Raw genomic sequence first — 21,959 nt, forward strand, 5'->3', positions numbered from 1 at the left:
TCTCTCTACCAGACAGGTCGAAAGAAGTTGTTTCATATCCTTTTTTTTATAAATCAAACAGATCCCGCACACAGTTAAAACAAACTATAATATCCTATAATAAAAAGACAAATAGTAAGCATTTACCATTTATTTGTTCATACATTGTTTACATATTTACAGTGCAACAAAATATCTAAAAACTGCCTTTTTGGGTATGTTTCAGTCAAAACTGAGCAAACTGAACGTGTTTTGAACTAATTTAAACTGTTGTATGTTTATTAATTTCTATGTACCATCTTCAGTGAGAAGCTGATAAAAAAAATGCAGAAGTACATTTTACGTATAAAACTGCATAATTGTATAGTTACTGAGTTCATGCTTGAGCCGAAGTGTTTTAACACAATTCAAAAAATATTTTAAAACAAGATGTTGTGAAGATGCTAAAAGTGCGTAAAAATATGATTGGCAACACTGTCCCGAAAAATTAGACTTATTAAGAACCATCATTTAAGAAACATTTTACACAACCTAAACAATAAAATTACTGAACAGTGAAATTCAGCAGTATTCCATGAAATAGTCATCTTCCTCATCACTGTCATCGGCTCTGGATGGAATATCCTTATCAGAGAGCATATTCCAGACAACAAAGTCTTCATCTTCAGCTAAAAAATGAAAAATAGATGAAACCATTAAAACCCACTAAACAAATATATACAAAATATTTTTAAAAATCAATTTATAACTCATTTACATACCAACACATCTCTTTAAGGCCTTCTTTCCTGCAGGGGTTGGTGTGAGTTTATCCTACACCATAAAATAAATAGAGTCATTGATCATATACACTGAAAAACATTTTTCTTTTATTAAGCCTACATACTGGTTAGTATCAACAAACAACACTTAGAAATTAACTTCATTAATCACAGATATCCTAACATTGTTAGTTATCAAACAAAGCAAACATTTAATAAACCCTGCTACATTTATAAATCACGGTTCCTACACCTTAGTCAACTTCAAATTCAAGGACCTTTCAAGGACTTTCCAGGTCCAATACCCTCAAATTCAAGGATTAATGTGGGGACACATTTCAAGTGAGAGCAATGTTACATCGTGTTACCTTTTAAGATACATTGTTACAGTTCCCTTTCGAGGGAACTCGCACTGCCTCACTGCAGTGACACTTTGGGTGCGTCTGAATGTGTATATCAAATTCAACCAATTGTAAAGCTTAACGACAAAGACAGGGTGACGCGGGAGCAAGGAAGTATATCGCTATCTGAAATATTGCCAAAGACGGCGTTCCAGGGACGCGGGAAGTATGGCAAGGGAGACGCAGCGTCTCGTTCCCTTCTCAGGGAACAACAGTTACATACGTAACCCGAGACGTTTTCATGTGTCAAACACAACTATGCAAAAAAGCATTTTGGTATGAATCAACATTCACATACAGAAGATATAAGCATTTCAAGCGTACAGTTTAGCACGTGTGCTTAAAAAGTCTAGAATTTTTTGATATTATCCTACACTACACCGGGAATAATATGGATTTTTTCCAGAAAACTTCTTGGATAAATTAGATTAAAGTACTGTCAATGACTTGTATCTATACATGTATATTTTCCAAAACTTCCCAGGGCCTTGAATTTTTCTCACCAGATTCACAAACACTCAAGGATTTCAAGGACCCGTGGGAACCCTGCAAAATGAACTTTCACTATTAATGACTATTTCTGTTAAAAAAAATGCAGTATCACATGAATACAATAAAGATTCATTATTCAGATTTTTTAATGTACTCTAGTTAACAATAACATTAGTTTACTAAATTAGTTAACATGTACTAACAATGAACAATACTTCTACAGCATTTATTAATCTTATAATGAAGTCTTCATATAAATTGTTATCAAAATGTTCATTGCTAGTTCATAATGCCTAATGCATAAACTAAAGTTAATATATGAAACTTTATTGTTGTGACCATAGTGGGATATGCCATTATTGTTACCATTGGTCCAGCCTTTCTGTCTTGTTTACGTCCTTTTTTGTTCTTCTGGAGATGATAAATGTACTTGTCCATGTTATTCCTTGAAAAAAAAAAAATTAGGTTAAACTATCGTGTACACCAAGGTAAAAAATAGACATTTGCACAATAATACTAATAAAATAATACTTATCTCTCCACTGCTACTACACAAGCGTGAAAAGCTTTGAGAGATAATACATTTACACATTCGGCAAACATGTTTATGCAAAGGGACTTATACAAGGTATATACAATTTTTTATATGTGTGTTCCTGGGTTTGAACCGACAACCTTTTGCACTGCTAGCGCAATGCTTTACCATTGAGTTACAGGAATAATTAAAACTAAAACATACTTATTTATGGATCCTAGCATTCCTGGGCTGATATGCAGACACTGAGGGGTTTTAACAGCTGAAGACATGCTACAACTTGGCGTCTGAGGGTCTTGAAGCTGGCTGAAATCTTCCTCATCTCCATTCGCAGAAAATACAGGCAACTACAAAGGGAGGAAATAAAAATGCTTATAGCACGGGTCTGTTGAAAGCTGTATTCTGATTGGTTTAGAAATGTTCCGTGGGTATGCATTATTTTTTGATAACCGCACACCTAACTTGTCAAATGTCTTAAAAATAGCCACCAGAGCAATGTTTGTGGTAACCGTGGTATAAGAGGAATAATTTACTCCGGTCCTTTGAATTATTTGAAAAAAATGCACACCTGCAGTGTAACGGCACTCCGCTTCGCGCCGCATTACCACCTTGGGTGTGCATTATTTTCTTCTAATTCAATGGCCCGTCGTCAATTATTCCTTACATATTCAGACTTAATCATGCATGTGAGCGACATCATATCTGTTATAGTGGCTCGGAAGCTACCTTGATTTGCCTCTTCTGCATAGGTGAGCTGGCAAAAACGTCATCATGGTCATCCTTGGGAATATGGTCCACAAAATACCTCATCTGCTGTCGCCTTTTAAGTGTTCCAGCTTTAGCAGTAATTTCAACGATTGCCTTTTCTGCGAGTGTAAAAACAAAAATGGTTTCCCTTTTTGGAAACTATTAAAACCTAAAAAAAAAAACCCCTCTTCTGACTGTATTGGATTGTACCTGGTTCCTTGGTTGTAGTTGGTTTCTTCTGTGCTCTTTTTCTAGGTCTTATGTTGGACTGATGATGGGTATTATACTGTTCCTGACACTCCTCAGCCGAACGGGTACCAACAACATAAGCAACGTTCTCCCAGTAACCACTCTTGTGCTTGGGTAACAAATTCACCGCCCTGCCCAGAGAAACAAATGCAACCACTATCAACACAATCCAAGGACATCTCAAACTTGTCTTGCGGATGCAAAATAGGGCTGGGTATCGATTCAGATGTTCCGGATCGATTCGATTTCGATTCACAAGCTATCAAATCGATTCGATTCCAATTCTCGATTAAATTTTCGATTCCGGTTCTCAGGTAGGTTTTTATACTCGATTTAACTCAATGAATATAGATTTAATACACATACTATATTAATAAAAAAGAACAGTGAACAGCAGTTTACAAGTGGGTAATAAATAAAAAGAAATTAAAAGCCACAACACGTCTTGCTTGCGAAATCTAAAATGCTTCCATTCCTCCGTTCAATGTTTGCAGAAATAAATATGAAAAAAAAAATCGATTCTGCTCATTGAGAATAGATTTTTAATCGACCACGTTTTAAAAAACGATTAATCGAAAAATCGATTTTTTTTTGCCCAGCCCTAATGCAAAACGCATAAAAGCTTTGCCAAAAAGGATATCGGAACATAAACAACCTTGACTTACTCATGCAATTTTTGTAGCTCTTCTTCTGTCCATTTTCCATCTGATTCCTCTTGGTTGTTCATACTGGTATGCGCCGTCTCTGTCTTTTTGCTTCTCCCGGTTTCTTTTCCAACTTTGGACTTCTTAGATCTGTTATTCGAAATTTTACGATTTACACTTTCTTCATCTTCCGAGGGCTCCGAATGCACGTTCTCCAAAGAAGCCAAGCGTCTATTTGGCTTTAGTTCAGGCTTTTCTGAAACCTTCCTTTGTTTTGTCTTCTTCAATGTAACATTGGCCTTCTTGCCTTGCTGTCCTCGCTCTTCATCATCACAATCTGAAGGGAATTCAATAAAATCTGAATTTCTCTGCAAGGTCTTTTTTGCCCTACGTGAGCGTCTAACTATATCTTGCTCATTATTTTCCTCTTGACTGGTTGAGTTTTCGGACACAGATGGGAGTGGTTCAGATTTTAGAGGTTTTGTGAGCTGTTTAGGGTCTGCAGGGCCTTTTCTTCTTGTCCTTTTTGGAGGGTCCGGAGATGCAAATGAACTATTAGAGTCAGTGGAGTACTGAACTCGGGAACATATGCGAGAGCTTCTGCGTAAGGAACTGTTATCAGAAGACAAATCGGTGCGCGATTCACCCTGATTTCGTTTTTGGGTCTTACCCTTTGCTTTCTGACCCTGTTCATCAGAAGATACATCTTCTCCAGTTGAGAAATGAGTATGTAAAGTTTTCCCCCCTATACTGTTTGTGTATTTCTCAGTCACCTGTGACCTGAGAGGTGAACAAGTTTCTTTTCTCAACTCTTTTTTCCTCTGTGAACTTCTCTGAGGCCTATTATATTCATCACATTTTTGTTTTGCTGTATGACCCGAGGGTTCTTTCTGGGCTCTTGTGGGTTTATGCAGCGTCGTGCTCTCTGCTGGAAGTGGATTGGCTTGTGTCGGGACTGTCCTTTGGGATTTGGAATGCGACTTGATTTTCCTGATTGGCACAGAGATTTCATCTTCACTGCTAAAGGTGTTACGCCTCCCTTCAGTAAAATAAAATAAAGTTAACATGCAATAATAAAGCAAATGCACTACATGAAATAACAAGTAAATTCTGAGTGCACACCTCCTCTGAGAGTTTCAGGGATTGATTGCTCCTTTGTGGTTTGTGATTTTGCTGGGGTTAAAGGCTTTTTGGGCTGCAAAAAATAAACAAACATTAAACTTAAGAAATAACCTAGCTCTAACAATAAATAAACTAATTTTAAAGGCCAAAGATATTTTGTCACACTGCTAAATAAAATGTGATGGATACCGTAGAAAGCACTGAAGTCGAATAGTCCTCATGTATGGTGACATTCATGTCAGAATCCATAATAATCCTCCCTCCTTTCCAGTATTGCAGAGGTGGTTTGATGATTCGGCCACTCCGTGAAACTTTTGCACTACCTGGTGGGACGCTGTCGGTGGGTGTGCTGGGAGCTGGACCACAAAAACCTCAACATATTAACTTAACGATTTCAAACATTGGAGGATGACCAATTTAATATTTTTTATTTAAAGGGGACATTTCACAAGACTTTTTAAGATGTTAAATAAATCTTTGGGTTTCTAAAATACATATGTAAAGTTTTAGCTCAAAATACCATATAGATAATTTATTTAACATGTTAAAATTGCCACTTTGTAGGTGTGAGCAAAAACTTGCCTTTTGGGTTTGTCCTTTTAAATGCAAACAAGCTGATCTCTGCACTAAATGGCAGTGCCGTGGTTGGATAGTGCAGATTAAGGGGCGGTATTATCCCCTTCTGACATCACAGGGGGAGCAAAATTTCAATGACCTATTTTTTACATGCTTGCAGAGAATGGTTTACCAAAACTAAGTTACTGGGTTGATATTTTTCACATTTTCTAGGTTGATACAAGCACTGGGAACCCAATTATAGCACTTAAACATGGAAAAAGTCAGATTTTCATGATATGTCCCCTTTAAAAAAAAAAAAAATGGCAATTCAAGGTAAACGTGTCTCTACTAGCAGCTAGATGGCAACTTTGCAATAAACAAGCATGTAACAGTAGTCAGAAACCCCTTTAAAAAATTTAAGCTACTGATATCAAAAGCAAATATTGAAATTATATACTCACAAGTCGAAAGGTTTTGAGGCTTAGATTGTGTAGATGTTGACTTTTTAGATGTTTGTTGATTTCTGGCTTTGGAATTTCGCACACTATTGTTGGCTTTCTGACTGATCTGGGATCTAAATTAAGAACAGATCAAATTTACAGTCTTATCTTTTTAAATACTGTGAGTATATTGAGCAAATGCAACATACCCAGCATGATCTTTCAAAAACTGATTCAGGTACTCCCTCCACAATTTTGGAAAACCAAAAAGAAACTTCTTTAAAAACCACGGTGGAAACACTGTAGGGGAAATAATAACAATATAATTAACCCAAGTAAACCACACCACAATGGTAAAACCTGCTTCAAAAAAAAAAAAAAATTACATTCATTGGAATGCTTGGCCATTTTCCCTATAAGGACATAGGTGCTCCCCGACGATGTCTTAAGCACATTACTTGAAATTCTTTCAGTAATAAAACTGCTGTGCCAGGGTATCTTAGTGTCTCTAAATATAAAAAAAATAACTTAAGAGATGCAGTCGTTAACTAATATCATTTTTGAAGACACACAACCAGCATATAGCAAAATCAAAAGTAAATGTCTTACACTCGAATACCATCAACCATAAGGTCTTTGTTGTGCAGCAATAAGACCCAATCTCTCAGATGAACCCCTTCCACCTAAAATGCAAAAATAACATTGAGTTAAATATCAATATAAGCTCACAAAACCATGATATTTTCACTCACATTTATATAACATATAGGCCAATAAACATAAATGCACTATCCAGATAATCAAAAGCATTGTGAAATAAAGCTAATTTACTTACATCACATCCTTCTTGCTGAACTAAATCTATTTGCCTAGTTTGTTGTTTAGATTGAAACACGGACACTTTCTTCCGTGGGATGAAAACACGAGGAGAGAGTTGCAGGAGAGGATCATCCAGCAGATTATGAGAGGGCTGAAGGGGTCCAGCGGCAAGTTCTGTCCACTCCGACTGAAAAGGAGATTCAGGACTGCTGGAAACCCCCGTTTGAGAACTTTCCTCATTTTCTTGATCTGTTGAATCGCTCACAATACTCCTCTCACCAAATACAACACAACCACCTGTTTTGATGTCCTTTGAACCACTGACAAAATGTATGGGTTTCCGATGGAGCAGAGTTAATGTCTCCTCAGGAACAATCCTCTCCAGCAACACAGTAGGCTCTAAAAAACAAAACAATTATCCTAAATATATTTGTCCTCAAACATGGCGTACACCAAAGGATTTTCACAGTCCCAGACTAAAGACCGGCAGTCTTTAGGAATCTAACTGGAGTCTCGGCGCGCTCCCGTCGTCTCGATCGTTAACTGTGAGGTGATAATCTGCAGTCGGCGACCCGATTTATGCCAGTCTTTCTTTAGTCTTTCATATCAAACATGTTTGATATTATCGCAAGTCCCAGCGTAGTCTCGTGACGTAAAACAATTAACAACCAATAAATTCGTTCTCCGAAAACCGGAAACAGGAAGCCATCAGTCACAACAAAGAAACATGTAGACGGACGTGTAAACAGAACGAGCGCCAAGTAGGCGAAAATGGACCGTGGATGAGAGGAGCGCCTTGTCGAGCGGTGGGCAGAGCAGCCGTGTCTTTTTGATGTAAACTGCCGTTCATACCACGACAGAGTGGAAAAAGAAAAGAAGTGGAGCGATATTGCCGAAAAGCGTGAGCAACGCGTAAGCGGCGCGTGTTTTTTCGGTGCCCATGTTAACAAGCATGTACACCGCACGCGTGCGGTCATAAATGTGATGCCAAGTGTGTTTCAAACAGTCATGACTTTGAGCAATTCAAAAGAAAGCAATTAAATATTTAAAAACACCAGAAGACTGCGCTGTCATTCACTCTCTGCCCAGCAAATGAGTCACGAGGCTGAATCCAGCTCCCGATTCGCCAGCTCCTTATTCGCCTAACTATCCGTTCCACCTTAAAAAATATCAGAGCGCTTCAAGCTCCTCCCTTGCAATGTCATTGGCTGTGTATTTAAAGGAACAGTTACCACAAAAATTTGAGACTTGTCAGCCTTCGGTTTGAACAGAAAATAGTCAGAAACCTGTAAAATATTTATTACTTTTATTTGTACATGTTTATTTCAAATGAAATGTGTGTCTACAGCATATTGACTTTAATCACTTTAAATGTAAACTGCACATAACTGACGAGATCAACTTCCACTTTAGCCAGTCTACCGTTTCATATCATTTTCATGTAATTTATATTCAATATCATCTGCAGAAAACCACCCGCTATATTAACCATGTAGTGCACATATACAGGGACGTATTATGACTTTGATGGAGAGAGAGAGCGACGTGTGTTCGATAGAAACCGAGTTAGGTTTCCACCGCACATGATGCTGCACTCATATGGTGTAAATAATTTCCCGACTTACAGAATTCACGTGAATGTGAAACTCGGAAAGCTTTGATAATACATAGGATTCAAGTTTAATTTCTTCGCTTAACCTAGGGATGTTTGTCCATGTTTAATATCGTTGTGGTTTAATATTGATAAAAACCCGCAAACCCATTTGTTTTGAAAATCTAAGGATCTTTATATTTATTTATGTTATAAGGCTGGTAAATAGTTTTCTGTCTATTCGTTTTGCTAAACGTTCTGCTTAATTTAAGCGAGTCATTTTAATAATGTCTCTTGTTCTGTTTTAATAAAAAAATAATAATGAACAAATAGTAAGAATTCGTAGAACTAAAAAATTATGTCTTTCATTAATTTATGTTATAACGCAGATACCATCCGTCAAATTCGTTTTAATAAAACAAGCTGTTTAATATAAAGTTTGTCATTGTACTATTTTATTGGTGTTTAGTTTTTCGTTAAGAATAATAATGATCAAACATAAAAAACATTTTAAGAAATGGAAACATTCATTTATTTAACTTTAAAAATAAAAGGTAATCTACTACAGATTCCTGTAATAACTTCAAAAAATTAAGGGTTCTCAAAAAAATCTCAACGTAGGGTGCTAGATAAAGTTCATCTCTAATGAATTCCAGCGTTTCATTCTATTCTGATATTTTCTTTCATATTTCATCCACAGAAGAATGCCCCCATTATTATGCTATTTTAGTCAATAAAACACACTGCACCTGTCATAACTTCAAAAAATCAACAGTTCTCAAAAAAAGCTCAACGTAGGGTGCTAGATAAAGTCCCTCTCTAACGAATTCCAGCGTTTCATCCATTTCTGATATTTTCTCTTTTATATATCATCCACAGAAGAACGCCTCCATTACTATGCTATATTAGTCAATATAGCACATTGCACATGTCATAACTTCAAAAAATTAATGCTTCTCAAAAAAATCTCAACGTAGGGTGCTAGATAATGTTCCTCTCTAACAAATTCCAGCGTTTCATCCATTTCTGATATTTTCTCTTTTATATATCATCCACAGAAAATGCCTCCATTATTATGCTATATTAGTCAATATAACACACTGCACCTGTCATAACTTCAAAAAATTAATGGTTCTCAAAAAAATCTCAACGTAGGGTGCTAGATAATGTTCCTCTCTAACAAATTCCAGCGTTTCATCCATTTCTGATATTTTCTCTTTTATATATCATCCACAGAAAATGCCTCCATTATTATGCTATATTAGTCAATATAACAAACTGCACCTGTCATAACTTCAAAAAATAAATGGTTCCCAAAAAAATCTCAGAGTAGGGTGCCAGATAAAGTCTCTCTCTAACGAATTCCAGCGTTTGATCCATTTCTGATATTTTCTCTTTTATATATCATCCACAGAAAATGCCTCCATTATTATGCTATTTTAGTCAATATAACACACTGCACCTGTCATAACTTCAAAAAATCAACAGTTCTTAAAAAAAGCTCAACGTAGGGTGCTAGATAAAGTCAATTTCTAATGAATTCCAGCGTTTCATCTATTTCTGATATTTCCTCTTTCATATTTCATCCACAGAAGAATGCTCCCATTATTATGCTATTTTAGTCAATATAACACACTGCACCTGTCATAACTTCAAAAAATCAACAGTTCTCAAAAAAATCTCAACGTAGGGTGCTAGATAAAGTCCATCTCTAATGAATTCCAGCGTTTCACCCATTTCTGATATTTCCTCTTTCATATATCATCCACAAAAGACTGACACCCTTTCCTGTAATAACTTCAAAAATTTAAGGGTTCTCAAAAAAATCTCAACGTAGGGTGCTAGATAAAGTCCATCTCTAATGAATTCCAGCGTTTCATTCTGTTCTGATATTTTCTCTTTCATATTTCATCCACAGAAGAATGCCCCCATTATTATGCTATTTTAGTCAATAAAACACACTGCACCTGTCATAACTTCAAAAAATCAACAGTTCTCAAAAAAAGCTCAACGTAGGGTGCTAGATAAAGTCCATCTCTAATGAATTCCAGCGTTTCATCCATTTCTGATATTTCCTATTTTATATATCATCCACAGAAGACTGACAACCTTTCCTGTAATAACTTCAAAAAATTAAGGGTTCTCAAAAAAATCTCAACGTAGGGTGCTAGATAAAGTCCCTCTCTAATAAATTACAGCGTTTCATCCATTTCTGATATTTCCTATTTTATATATCATCCACAGAAGACTGACAACCTTTCCTGTAATAACTTCAAAAAATAAATGGTTCTCAAAAAAATCTCAACGTAGGGTGCTAGATAAAGTCCATCTCTAATAAATTACAGCGTTTCATCCATTTCTGATATTTCCTCTTTCAGATTTCATCCACAGAACAATGCTCCCATTATTATGCTATTTTAGTCAATATAACACACTGCACCTGTCATAACTTCAAAAAATAAACAGTTCTCAAAAAAATCTCAACGTAGGGTGCTAGATAAAGTCTCTCTCTAATGAATTCCAGCGTTTGATCCATTTCTGATATTTCCTCTTTCATATTTCATCCACAGAAGAATGCCTCCATTATTATGTTATTTTAGTCAATATAACACACTGCACCTGTCATAACTTCAAAAAATCAACAGTTCTCAAAAAAATCTCAACGTAGCGTGCTAGATAAAGTCTCTCTCTAACGAATTCCAGCGTTTCATCCTGTTCTGATATTTTCTCTTTTATATATCATCCACAGAAGAATGCCTCCATTATTATGCTATTTTAGTCAATATAACACACTGCACCTGTCATAACTTCAAAAAATCAACAGTTCTCAAAAAAATCTCAACGTAGGGTGCTAGATAAAGTCCATCTCTAATGAATTCCAGCGTTTCATCCATTTCTGATATTTCCTATTTCATATATCATCCACAGAAGACTGACACCCTTTCCTGTAATAACTTCAAAAAATTAAGGGTTCTCAAAAAAATCTCAACGTAGGGTGCTAGATAAAGTCCATCTCTAATGAATTCCAGCGTTTCATCCATTTCTGAAATTTCCTCTTTCAGATTTCATCCACAGAAGAATGCCCCCATTATTATGCTATATTAGTCAATATAGCACATTGCACATGTCATAACTTCAAAAAATTAATGGTTCTCAAAAAAATCTCAACGTAGGGTGCTAGATAATGTTCCTCTCTAATAAATTACAGTGTTTCATCCTGTTCTGATATTTCCTCTTTTATATATCATACACAGAAGAATGCCTCCATTACTATGCTATATTAGTCAATATAACACACTGCACCTGTCATAACTTAAAAAAAGAAACAGTTCTCAAAAAAAGCTCAACATAAGGTGCCAGATAAAGTCCATCTCTAATGAATTCCAGCGTTTCATCCATTTCTGATATTTCCTATTTCATATATCATCCACAGAAGACTGACAACCTTTCCTGTAATAACTTTAAAAAATTAAGGGTTCTCAAAAAAAGCTCAACGTAGGGTTCTAGATAAAGTCCATCTCTAACGAATTCCAGCGTTTCATCCATTTCTGATATTTCCTATTTTATATATCATCCACAGAAGACTGACAACCTTTCCTGTAATAACTTCAAAAAATTAAGGGTTCTCAAAAAAATCTCAACGTAGGGTGCTAGATAAAGTCCATCTCTAATAAATTACAGCGTTTCATCCATTTCTGAAATTTCCTCTTTCAGATTTCATCCACAGAAGTATGCCCCCATTATTATGCTATATTAGTCAATATAACACACTGCACCTGTCCTAACTTCAAAAAATAAATGGTTCTCAAAAAAATCTCAACGTAGGGTGCTAGATAAAGTCCCTCTCTAACGAATTCCAGCGTTTCAACCATTTCTGATATTTTCTCTTTTATATATCATCCACAGAAGAACGCCTCCATTACTATGCTATATTAGTCAATATAGCACATTGCACATGTCATAACTTCAAAAAATTAATGGTTCTCAAAAAAATCTCAACGTAGGGTGCTAGATAATGTTCCTCTCTAATAAATTACAGCGTTTCATCCTGTTCTGATATTTCCTCTTTTATATATCATCCACAGAAGAATGCCTCCATTACTATGCTATATTAGTCAATATAACACACTGCACCTGTCATAACTTCAAAAAAGAAACAGTTCTCAAAAAAAGCTCAACATAAGGTGCTAGATAAAGTCCATCTCTAATGAATTCCAGCGTTTCATCCATTTCTGATATTTCCTATTTCATATATCATCCACAGAAGACTGACAACCTTTCCTGTAATAACTTTAAAAAATTAAGGGTTCTCAAAAAAATCTCAACGTAGGGTGCTAGATAAAGTCCATCTCTAATAAATTACAGCGTTTCATCCATTTCTGATATTTCCTCTTTCAGATTTCATCCACAGAACAATGCTCCCATTATTATGCTATTTTAGTCAATATAACACACTGCACCTGTCATAACTTCAAAAAATAAACGGTTCTCAAAAAAATCTCAACGTAGGGTTCTAGATAAAGTCCATCTCTAATGAATTCCAGCGTTTCATCCATTTCTGATATTTCCTATTTCATATATCATCCACAGAAGACTGACACCCTTTCCTGTAATAACTTCAAAAAATCAACAGTTCTCAAAAAAATCTCAACGTAGGGTTCTAGATAAAGTCCATCTCTAATGAATTCCAGCTTTTCATTCTGTTCTGATATTTTCTCTTTCATATTTCATCCACAGAAGAATGCCCCCATTATTATGCTATATTAGTCAATATAGCACATTGCACATGTCATAACTTCAAAAAATTAATGGTTCTCAAAAAAATCTCAACGTAGGGTGCTAGATAAAGTCCCTCTCTAACGAATTCCAGCGTTTCATCCATTTCTGATATTTTCTCTTTTATATATCATCCACAGAAGAACGCCTCCATTACTATGCTATATTAGTCAATATAGCACATTGCACATGTCATAACTTCAAAAAATTAATGGTTCTCAAAAAAATCTCAACGTAGGGTGCTAGATAATGTTCCTCTCTAACAAATTCCAGCGTTTCATCCATTTCTGATATTTTCTCTTTTATATATCATCCACAGAAGAACGCCTCCATTACTATGCTATATTAGTCAATATAGCACATTGCACATGTCATAACTTCAAAAAATTAATGGTTCTCAAAAAAATCTCAATGTAGGGTGCCAGATAAAGTCTCTCTCTAACGAATTCCAGCGTTTCATCCTGTTCTGATATTTTCTCTTTTATATATCATCCACAGAAGAACGCCTCCATTACTATGCTATATTAGTCAATATAGCACATTGGACATGTCATAACTTCAAAAAATTAATGGTGGTTCTCAAAAAAATCTCAACGTAGGGTGCTAGATAAAGTCCCTCTCTAACGAATTCCAGCGTTTCATTCTGTTCTGATATTTCCTCTTTCATATTTCATCCACAGAAGAATGCCCCCATTATTATGCTATTTTAGTCAATATAACACACTGCACCTGTCATAACTTTTAAAAAATCTACAGTTCTCAAAAAAAGCTCAACGTAGGGTGCTAGATAAAGTCAATCTCTAATTAATTACAGCGTTTCATCCATTTCTGATATTTCCTCTTTCATATTTCATCCACAGAAGAATGCCCCCATTATTATGCTATTTTAGTCAATAAAACACACTGCACCTGTCATAACTTCAAAAAATAAACAGTTCTCAAAAAAAGCTCAACGTAGGGTGCTAGATAAAGTCCATCTCTAATGAATTCCAGCGTTTCATCCATTTCTGATATTTCCTATTTTATATATCATCCACAGAAGACTGACAACCTTTCCTGTAATAACTTCAAAAAATTAATGGTTCTCAAAAAAATCTCAACGTAGGGTGCCAGATAAAGTCTCTCTCTAATGAATTCCAGCGTTTCATCCATTTCTGATATTTTCTCTTTTATATATCATCCACAGAAGAACGCCTCCATTATTATGCTATATTAGTCAATATAGCACACTGCACATGTCATAACTTCAAAAAATTAATGGTTCTCAAGAAAATCTCAACATAGGGTGCCAGATAAAGTCTCTCTCTAATGAATTTCAGCGTTTCATTCTGTTCTGATTTTTCCTCTTTTTTATATCATCCACAGAAAATGCCTCCATTATTATGCTATATTAGTCAATATAACACACTGCACCTGTCATAACTTCAAAAAATAAATGGTTCTCAAAAAAATCTCAATGTAGGGTGCCAGATAAAGTCTCTCTCTAACGAATTCCAGCGTTTCATCCATTTCTGATATTTTCTCTTTTATATATCATCCACAGAAGAACGCCTCCATTACTATGCTATATTAGTCAATATAGCACATTGCACATGTCATAACTTCAAAAAATTAATGGTTCTCAAAAAAATCTCAACGTAGGGTGCTAGATAAAGTCCCTCTCTAACGAATTCCAGCCTTTCATCCTGTTCTGATATTTTCTCTTTTATATATCATCCACAGAAAATGCCTCCATTATTATGCTATATTAGTCAATATAACACACTGCACCTGTCATAACTTCAAAAAATAAATGGTTCTCAAAAAAATCTCAACGTAGGGTGCTAGATAAAGTCCCTCTCTAACGAATTCCAGCGTTTCATCCATTTCTGATATTTTCTCTTTTATATATCATCAACAGAAGAACGCCTCCATTACTATGCTATATTAGTCAATATAGCACATTGCACATGTCATAACTTCAAAAAATTAATGGTTCTCAAAAAAATCTCAACGTAGGGTGCTAGATAAAGTCCCTCTCTAACGAATTCCAGCCTTTCATCCTGTTCTGATATTTTCTCTTTTATATATCATCCACAGAAAATGCCTCCATTATTATGCTATATTAGTCAATATAACACACTGCAGTTATGACATGTGCAGTGTGCTATATTGACTAAAACAGCATAATAATTGAGGCGTTCTTCTGTGGATGATATATGAAAGAGGAAATATCAGAGGAAGATAAAACGTTGGAATTCGTTAGAGAGGGACTGTATCTAGAGCCCTACGTTGAGATTTTTTTGAGAACGGTAAATTTTTTTGAAGTTATTACAGGTAAGGTTCTCAGCCTTCTGTGGATGTTATAGGAAAGAGGAAATATCAGAAATGAATAAAACGCTAGAATTCTTTAGAACGGGACTTTATCTAGCACCCTACATTGAGATTTTTTGAGAACTGTTTATTTTTGGAAGTTATGACAGGTGCAGTGTGTTATATTGTCTAAAATAACATAATAATGGGGGCATTCTTCTGTGGATGAAATATGAAAGAGGAAATATCAGAAATGGATCAAACGCTGGAATTCATTAGAGATGGACTTTATCTAGCACCCTACGTTGAGATTATTTTGAGAACTGTTTATTTTTTGAAGTTATGACAGGTGCAGTGTGTTATATTGACTAAAATAGCATAGTAATGGAGGCATTCTTCTGTGGATGATATATAAAAGAGGAAATATCAGAACAGAATGAAACGCTGTAATTTATTAGAGAGGAACATTATCTAGCACCCTACGTTGAGATTTTTTTGAGAACCATTAATTTTTTGAAGTTATGACAGGTGCAGTGTGTTATATTAACTAATATAACATAATAATGGGAGCATTGTTCTGTGGATGAAATCTGAAAGAGGAAATATCAGAAATGGATGAAACGCTGTAATTTATTAGAGATGGACTTTATCTAGCACCCTACGTTGAGATTTTTTTGAGAACCCTTAATTTTTTGAAGTTATTACAGGAAAGGTTGTCAGTCTTCTGTGGATGATATATAAAATAGGAAATATCAGAAATGGATGAAACGCTGGAATTCATTAGAGATGGACTTTATCTAGCACCCTACGTTGAGATTTTTTTGAGAACTGTTTATTTTTTGAAGTTATGACAGGTGCAGTGTGTTTTATTGACTAAAATAGCATAATAATGGGGGCATTCTTCTGTGGATGAAATATGAAAGAGAAAATATCAGAACAGAATGAAACGCTGGAATTCATTTGAGATGGACTTTATCTAGCACCCTACGTTGAGATTTTTTTGAGAACCATTTATTTTTTGAAGTTATGACAGGTGCAGTGTGTTATATTGACTAATATAGCATAATAATGGAGGCATTTTCTGTGGATGATATATAAAAGAGAAAATATCAGAACAGGCTGAAACGCTGGAATTCGTTAGAGAGGGACTTTATCTAGCACCCTACGTTGAGATTTTTTTGAGAACTGTTGATTTTTTGAAGTTATGACAGGTGCAGTGTGTTACATTGACTAAAATAACATAATAATGGAGGCATTCTTCTGTGGATGAAATATGAAAGAGGAAATATCAGAAATGGATCAAACGCTGGAATTCATTAGAGAGAGACTTTATCTAGCACACTACATTGAGATTTTTTGAGAACCATTAATTTTTTGAAGTTATGACAGGTGCAGTGTGTTATATTGACTAAAATAGCATAATAATGGAGGCGTTCTTCTGTGTATGATATATAAAAGAGAAAATATCAGAAATGGATGAAACGCTGGAATTTGTTAGAGAGGAACATTATCTAGCACCCTACGTTGAGATTTTTTTGAGAACCATTAATTTTTTGAAGTTATGACATGTGCAATGTGCTATATTGACTAATATAGCATAGTAATGGAGGCGTTCTTCTGTGGATGATATATAAAAGAGAAAATATCAGAAATGGATGAAACGCTGGAATTCGTTAGAGAGGGACTTTATCTAGCACCCTACGTTGAGATTTTTTTGAGAACCCTTAATTTTTTGAAGTTATTACAGGAAAGGTTGTCAGTCTTCTGTGGATGATATATAAAATAGGAAATATCAGAAATGGATGAAACGCTGGAATTCATTAGAGATGGACTTTATCTAGCACCCTACGTTGAGCTTTTTTTGAGAACTGTTGATTTTTTGAAGTTATGACAGGTGCAGTGTGTTTTATTGACTAAAATAGCATAATAATGAAGGCATTCTTCTGTGGATGAAATATGAAAGAGAAAATATCAGAACAGAATGAAACGCTGGAATTCATTAGAGATGGACTTTATCTAGCACCCTACGTTGAGATTTTTTTGAGAACCCTTAAATTTTTGAAGTTATTACAGGAAAGGGTGTCAGTCTTTTATGGATGATATATGAAAGAGGAAATATCAGAAATGGATGAAACGCTGGAATTCATTAGAGATGGACTTTATCTAGCACCCTACGTTGAGATTTTTTTGAGAACTGTTGATTTTTTGAAGTTATGACAGGTGCAGTGTGTTATATTGACTAAAATAGCATAATAATGGGAGCATTCTTCTGTGGATGAAATATGAAAGAGGAAATATCAGAAATAGATGAAACGCTGGAATTCATTAGAGATTGACTTTATCTAGCACCCTACGTTGAGATTTTTTTAAGAACTGTTGATTTTTTGAAGTTATGACAGGTGCAGTGTGTTATATTGACTAAAATAGCATAATAATGGAGGCATTTTCTGTGGATGATATATAAAAGAGAAAATATCAGAAATGGATCAAACGCTGGAATTCGTTAGAGAGAGACTTTATCTGGCACCCTACTCTGAGATTTTTTTGGGAACCATTTATTTTTTGAAGTTATGACAGGTGCAGTTTGTTATATTGACTAATATAGCATAATAATGGAGGCATTTTCTGTGGATGATATATAAAAGAGAAAATATCAGAAATGGATGAAACGCTGGAATTTGTTAGAGAGGAACATTATCTAGCACCCTACGTTGAGATTTTTTTGAGAACCATTAATTTTTTGAAGTAATGACATGTGCAATGTGCTATATTGACTAATATAGCATAGTAATGGAGGCATTTTCTGTGGATGATATATAAAAGAGAAAATATCAGAAATGGATGAAACGCTGGAATTCGTTAGAGAGGGACTTTATCTAGCACCCTACGTTGAGCTTTTTTTGAGAACTGTTGATTTTTTGAAGTTATGACAGGTGCAGTGTGTTTTATTGACTAAAATAGCATAATAATGGGGGCATTCTTCTGTGGATGAAATATGAAAGAGAAAATATCAGAATAGAATGAAACGCTGGAATTCATTAGAGATGAACTTTATCTAGCACCCTACGTTGAGATTTTTTTGAGAACCCTTAATTTTTTGAAGTTATTACAGGAATCTGTAGTAGATTACCTTTTATTTTTAAAGTTAAATAAATGAATGTTTCCATTTCTTAAAATGTTTTTTATGTTTGATCATTATTATTCTTAACGAAGAACTAAACACCAATAAAATAGTACAATGACAAACTTTATATTAAACAGCTTGTTTTATTAAAACGAATTTGACGGATGGTATCTGCGTTATAACATAAATTAATGAAAGACATAATTTTTTAGTTCTACGAATTCTTACTATTTGTTCATTATTATTTTTTTATTAAAACAGAACAAGAGACATTATTAAAATGACTCGCTTAAATTAAGCAGAACGTTTAGCAAAACGAATAGACAGAAAACAATTTACCAGCCTTATAATATAAATAAATATAAAGATCCTTAGATTTTCAAAACAAATGGGTTTGCGGGTTTTTATCAATATTAAACCACAACGATATTAAACATGGACAAACATCCCTAGGTTAAGCGAAGAAATTAAACTTGAATCCTATGTATTATCAAAGCTTTCCGAGTTTCACATTCACGTGAATTCTGTAAGTCGGGAAATTATTTACACCATATGAGTGCAGCATCATGTGCGGTGGAAACCTAACTCGGTTTCTATCGAACACACGTCGCTCTCTCTCTCCATCAAAGTCATAATACGTCCCTGTATATGTGCACTACATGGTTAATATAGCGGGTGGTTTTCTGCAGATGGTATTGAATATAAATTACATGAAAATGATATGAAACGGTAGACTGGCTAAAGTGGAAGTTGATCTCGTCGGTTATGTGCAGTTTACATTTAAAGTGATTAAAGTCAATATGCTGTAGACACACATTTCATTTGAAATAAACATGTACAAATAAAAGTAATAAATATTTTACAGGTTTCTGACTATTTTCTGTTCAAACCGAAGGCTGACAAGTCTCAAATTTTTGTGGTAACTGTTCCTTTAAATACACAGCCAATGACATTGCAAGGGAGGAGCTTGAAGCGCTCTGATATTTTTTAAGGTGGAACGGATAGTTAGGCGAATAAGGAGCTGGCGAATCGGGAGCTGGATTCAGCCTCGTAAATGAGTCCTCATATACCTTAATAGTCTTCAGAGAAACAGAAAACGTACATCTATAAATCTAAATCTTATGCTTAAACTGTTGAAGGGAAACACGATCGACTGCTTCATGCTTGTCAATCACTGAGTGAATTTTTTATTTTATCGTAAAACTTAATAGAAACATATTTTATAATGTGCCATGGGCTTGTTATGTCTAAAATTGTGTATTGTGTCTATATATGTCATTACACGAACCAGAACAGCACGAAAACAATGTGGGTTAAACAAATCACAGTTAAATAAATTACACTGACCGTCAAAAACCGTCTTGAAGAGGTTTTGCTCATTAACGCATATAAAATAAAGTAATGTGAACTTGAGATTTTTATACTGTTATTAAACTGCACAGTATGCGCTGCAAACGCTGTTGAAACCGGCGTACTAATGTTTGATATTGACATTACTGTACAAAAGCACGAATGAAAGACTGAATGAAAAAGAGAAAATCTAGCTTTGCACAAACTGGGAAAATGTAACTAATGCTACCCTATGTAGCCTATGTTCCATTTGCTGAGGTTAAAACACGCAGCATGTCTCTCAGGACACAGTTTGCTGAGACCTCTAAGTGGGAGTGGGGACAAGGCCTTCACTTCTTTTTTCTTTCACTGCAAATGACTGCAATGGCAAAAGCCACAGTAGCTAACTGTAGCTGCTTCTCCTACATTTTACACTATACACTATATATTTTATATATATATATATATATTATATATATTTTATTATACACTGCTGAGCATGATGGAAGGAATTTGGTGGTAATAAAAAGCTAAAATAATCTTGTTGTAGTCTTGTAAATAGTGTCACTACAAGATTCAGTGTTTGTAAAATCTTTTAGTCTGAGACTAAAAACTGTAAACCGAAGTCTTTAGATGTGAGCTGATAATCTTATAGAGTCTTTTCTAAATCTTTTCAAAGTCTTTAGGTGTACACAAAGCATAAGAGGATAAAAAATGTTTTATCGTACGCTGTTGTCTGTTGTAAAGACTCATCTCTGGCATTTGCCTTTGCTTTGCAAAAACCTCCTTAGGCATCTTCTCCAGTAATACATACGACTCTAGATATACACATAAAAATGAAAAATAAATTGTACATAAAATTCAATGAAAGCAGGCTTATAGTATGACATGAAACAATATAAAAAACTAACCAGCCAATGATTCTGCATCTTGTCTGTCAGGCACTTCATCATCCATCTCTTCATCCTGTTGGGCTCCTTCAGGTGACTGTGGAGGAGAGATGGCTAACACATAAGTCTCCTGGTTGGTGTTACCCATTTGGGAGTTCTGGGTCTTGCCGATTGAAGGGACACTTTTACACATCTCATGATCAGAAGCTACTCCATGACCCACAGCATTTTGTCTCTGAACCTTCGCTTTCATCCTGGCAAAAATCTTTGCCGGCGTCTCAGTGGTCTTCTTCAGCATCAGATCTGCTTCGTCCGGAAGAGGCACCGGGGCGTCATTAATACTGCTGAGTTCACATGAGATAGTTGGGCTATTTTCTTCAGCATTCTGTGCCGTGGAGTTCATCACCAAAACATCTCGGTTTGAAAGCTTTCTGCCTGACCTAGTTACACCGCTTGCCCAGTTGTGACCCGTTTTGACTGGTGTGATCATGTCACCAGCCTTTGGGACTCGAGGAACTATGAAATAATCGTCTAGTGGATGATACATTGTATGGATATTTTAATAGGAGGCTGTTAGAAAAACTTTACTGTCCAAAATGATCAATTTTCTCAGCAAAATCCTAAAACAAGACCGATACAAAAAAACTGAACTAATTTAAAATGACAGTTAAATGACATTTAAAAGGTGTAGTTATGGTGGCGAGACCACTGTTAATTGTGGTTACTGTTGTTTTTAATGCAAACAAACAAAAGTAAAAACACGGTAAATTTTCGAATCTTAATCAATTATTTTGTTCAAAATCTAAAATCTAAATAATTCATTTCAGTGGTCTGTATGTAAAGTAGCAAAAAATAACAACGTAAAGCGAAAATAACCTTATGTAAAATGAATCGACACACCCGTGTTAGATACTCGATTGGGTATCAGTGATAAAAAAATAAGATAAATCCTAACATAATGCATAGTTTAATTATATATATTAGTTTTAAAATTTTATAAAAACAGCCACGAATGAAAGAAAAACAACTCGCTCACCATTTGGCTCGTTTGAATTACCCCAGTGCGCGGCTAACGTCTCACGTCGCGTTAAGATTTCGTCACTTCCGTTAATGCCGACTTCACGCTGCTCTGCGCAGACCGAACAGCGTATGACATAAAAGTAACGCGAGAGCCATTCGAAAGCACATCTTTCCACTTACTCTCGCGGTA

At 35.1% G+C, this 21,959-nt stretch overlaps 1 protein-coding gene across 2 annotated transcripts; it reads right to left on the minus strand.

The window, feature by feature from the left end:
- Positions 1-115: 115 nt before the first annotated feature.
- On the minus strand, positions 116-21,844 carry mis18bp1 (MIS18 binding protein 1). Of its 2 annotated transcripts, none has more exons than XM_065288278.2 (17): positions 21,786-21,844; positions 20,771-21,369; positions 20,588-20,677; positions 6,764-7,146; positions 6,538-6,611; positions 6,315-6,436; positions 6,138-6,228; positions 5,950-6,062; positions 5,120-5,286; positions 4,931-5,003; positions 3,830-4,847; positions 3,126-3,295; positions 2,895-3,034; positions 2,373-2,515; positions 2,000-2,078; positions 741-792; positions 116-647 (listed from the first exon to the last, which is right to left on the minus strand). In XM_065288278.2, exons 2-17 carry the CDS (start codon positions 21,294-21,296, stop codon positions 541-543), a joined length of 3,348 nt encoding a protein of 1,115 aa, XP_065144350.2. In that variant the 5' UTR covers positions 21,297-21,369; positions 21,786-21,844; the 3' UTR covers positions 116-540. The 2 variants fall into 2 exon arrangements, with proteins under 2 accessions (XP_065144350.2, XP_065144351.2); XM_065288279.2 differs by having other exon boundaries at positions 20,771-21,280; positions 21,786-21,811.
- Between the last annotated feature and the right edge of the window lie 115 nt (positions 21,845-21,959).

The sequence above is a fragment of the Paramisgurnus dabryanus genome, chromosome 17 (genome assembly GCF_030506205.2).
Source record: "Paramisgurnus dabryanus chromosome 17, PD_genome_1.1, whole genome shotgun sequence".
Taxonomy (NCBI): domain Eukaryota; kingdom Metazoa; phylum Chordata; class Actinopteri; order Cypriniformes; family Cobitidae; genus Paramisgurnus; species Paramisgurnus dabryanus.

Coding starts and splice junctions, on each gene's coding strand:
- mis18bp1 (XM_065288278.2), bottom strand. CDS start 21,296: ATGTATCATCCACTAGACGATTATTTCATAGTTCCTCGAGTCCCAAAG. Junction 7,147..20,587: donor TCTTTACAACAGACAACAGC/GTACGATAAAAC, acceptor TTTGTTTTTTAG/AGCCTACTGTGTTGCTGGAG. Junction 2,516..2,894: donor TGCAGAAGAGGCAAATCAAG/GTAGCTTCCGAG, acceptor CTCCCTTTGTAG/TTGCCTGTATTTTCTGCGAA.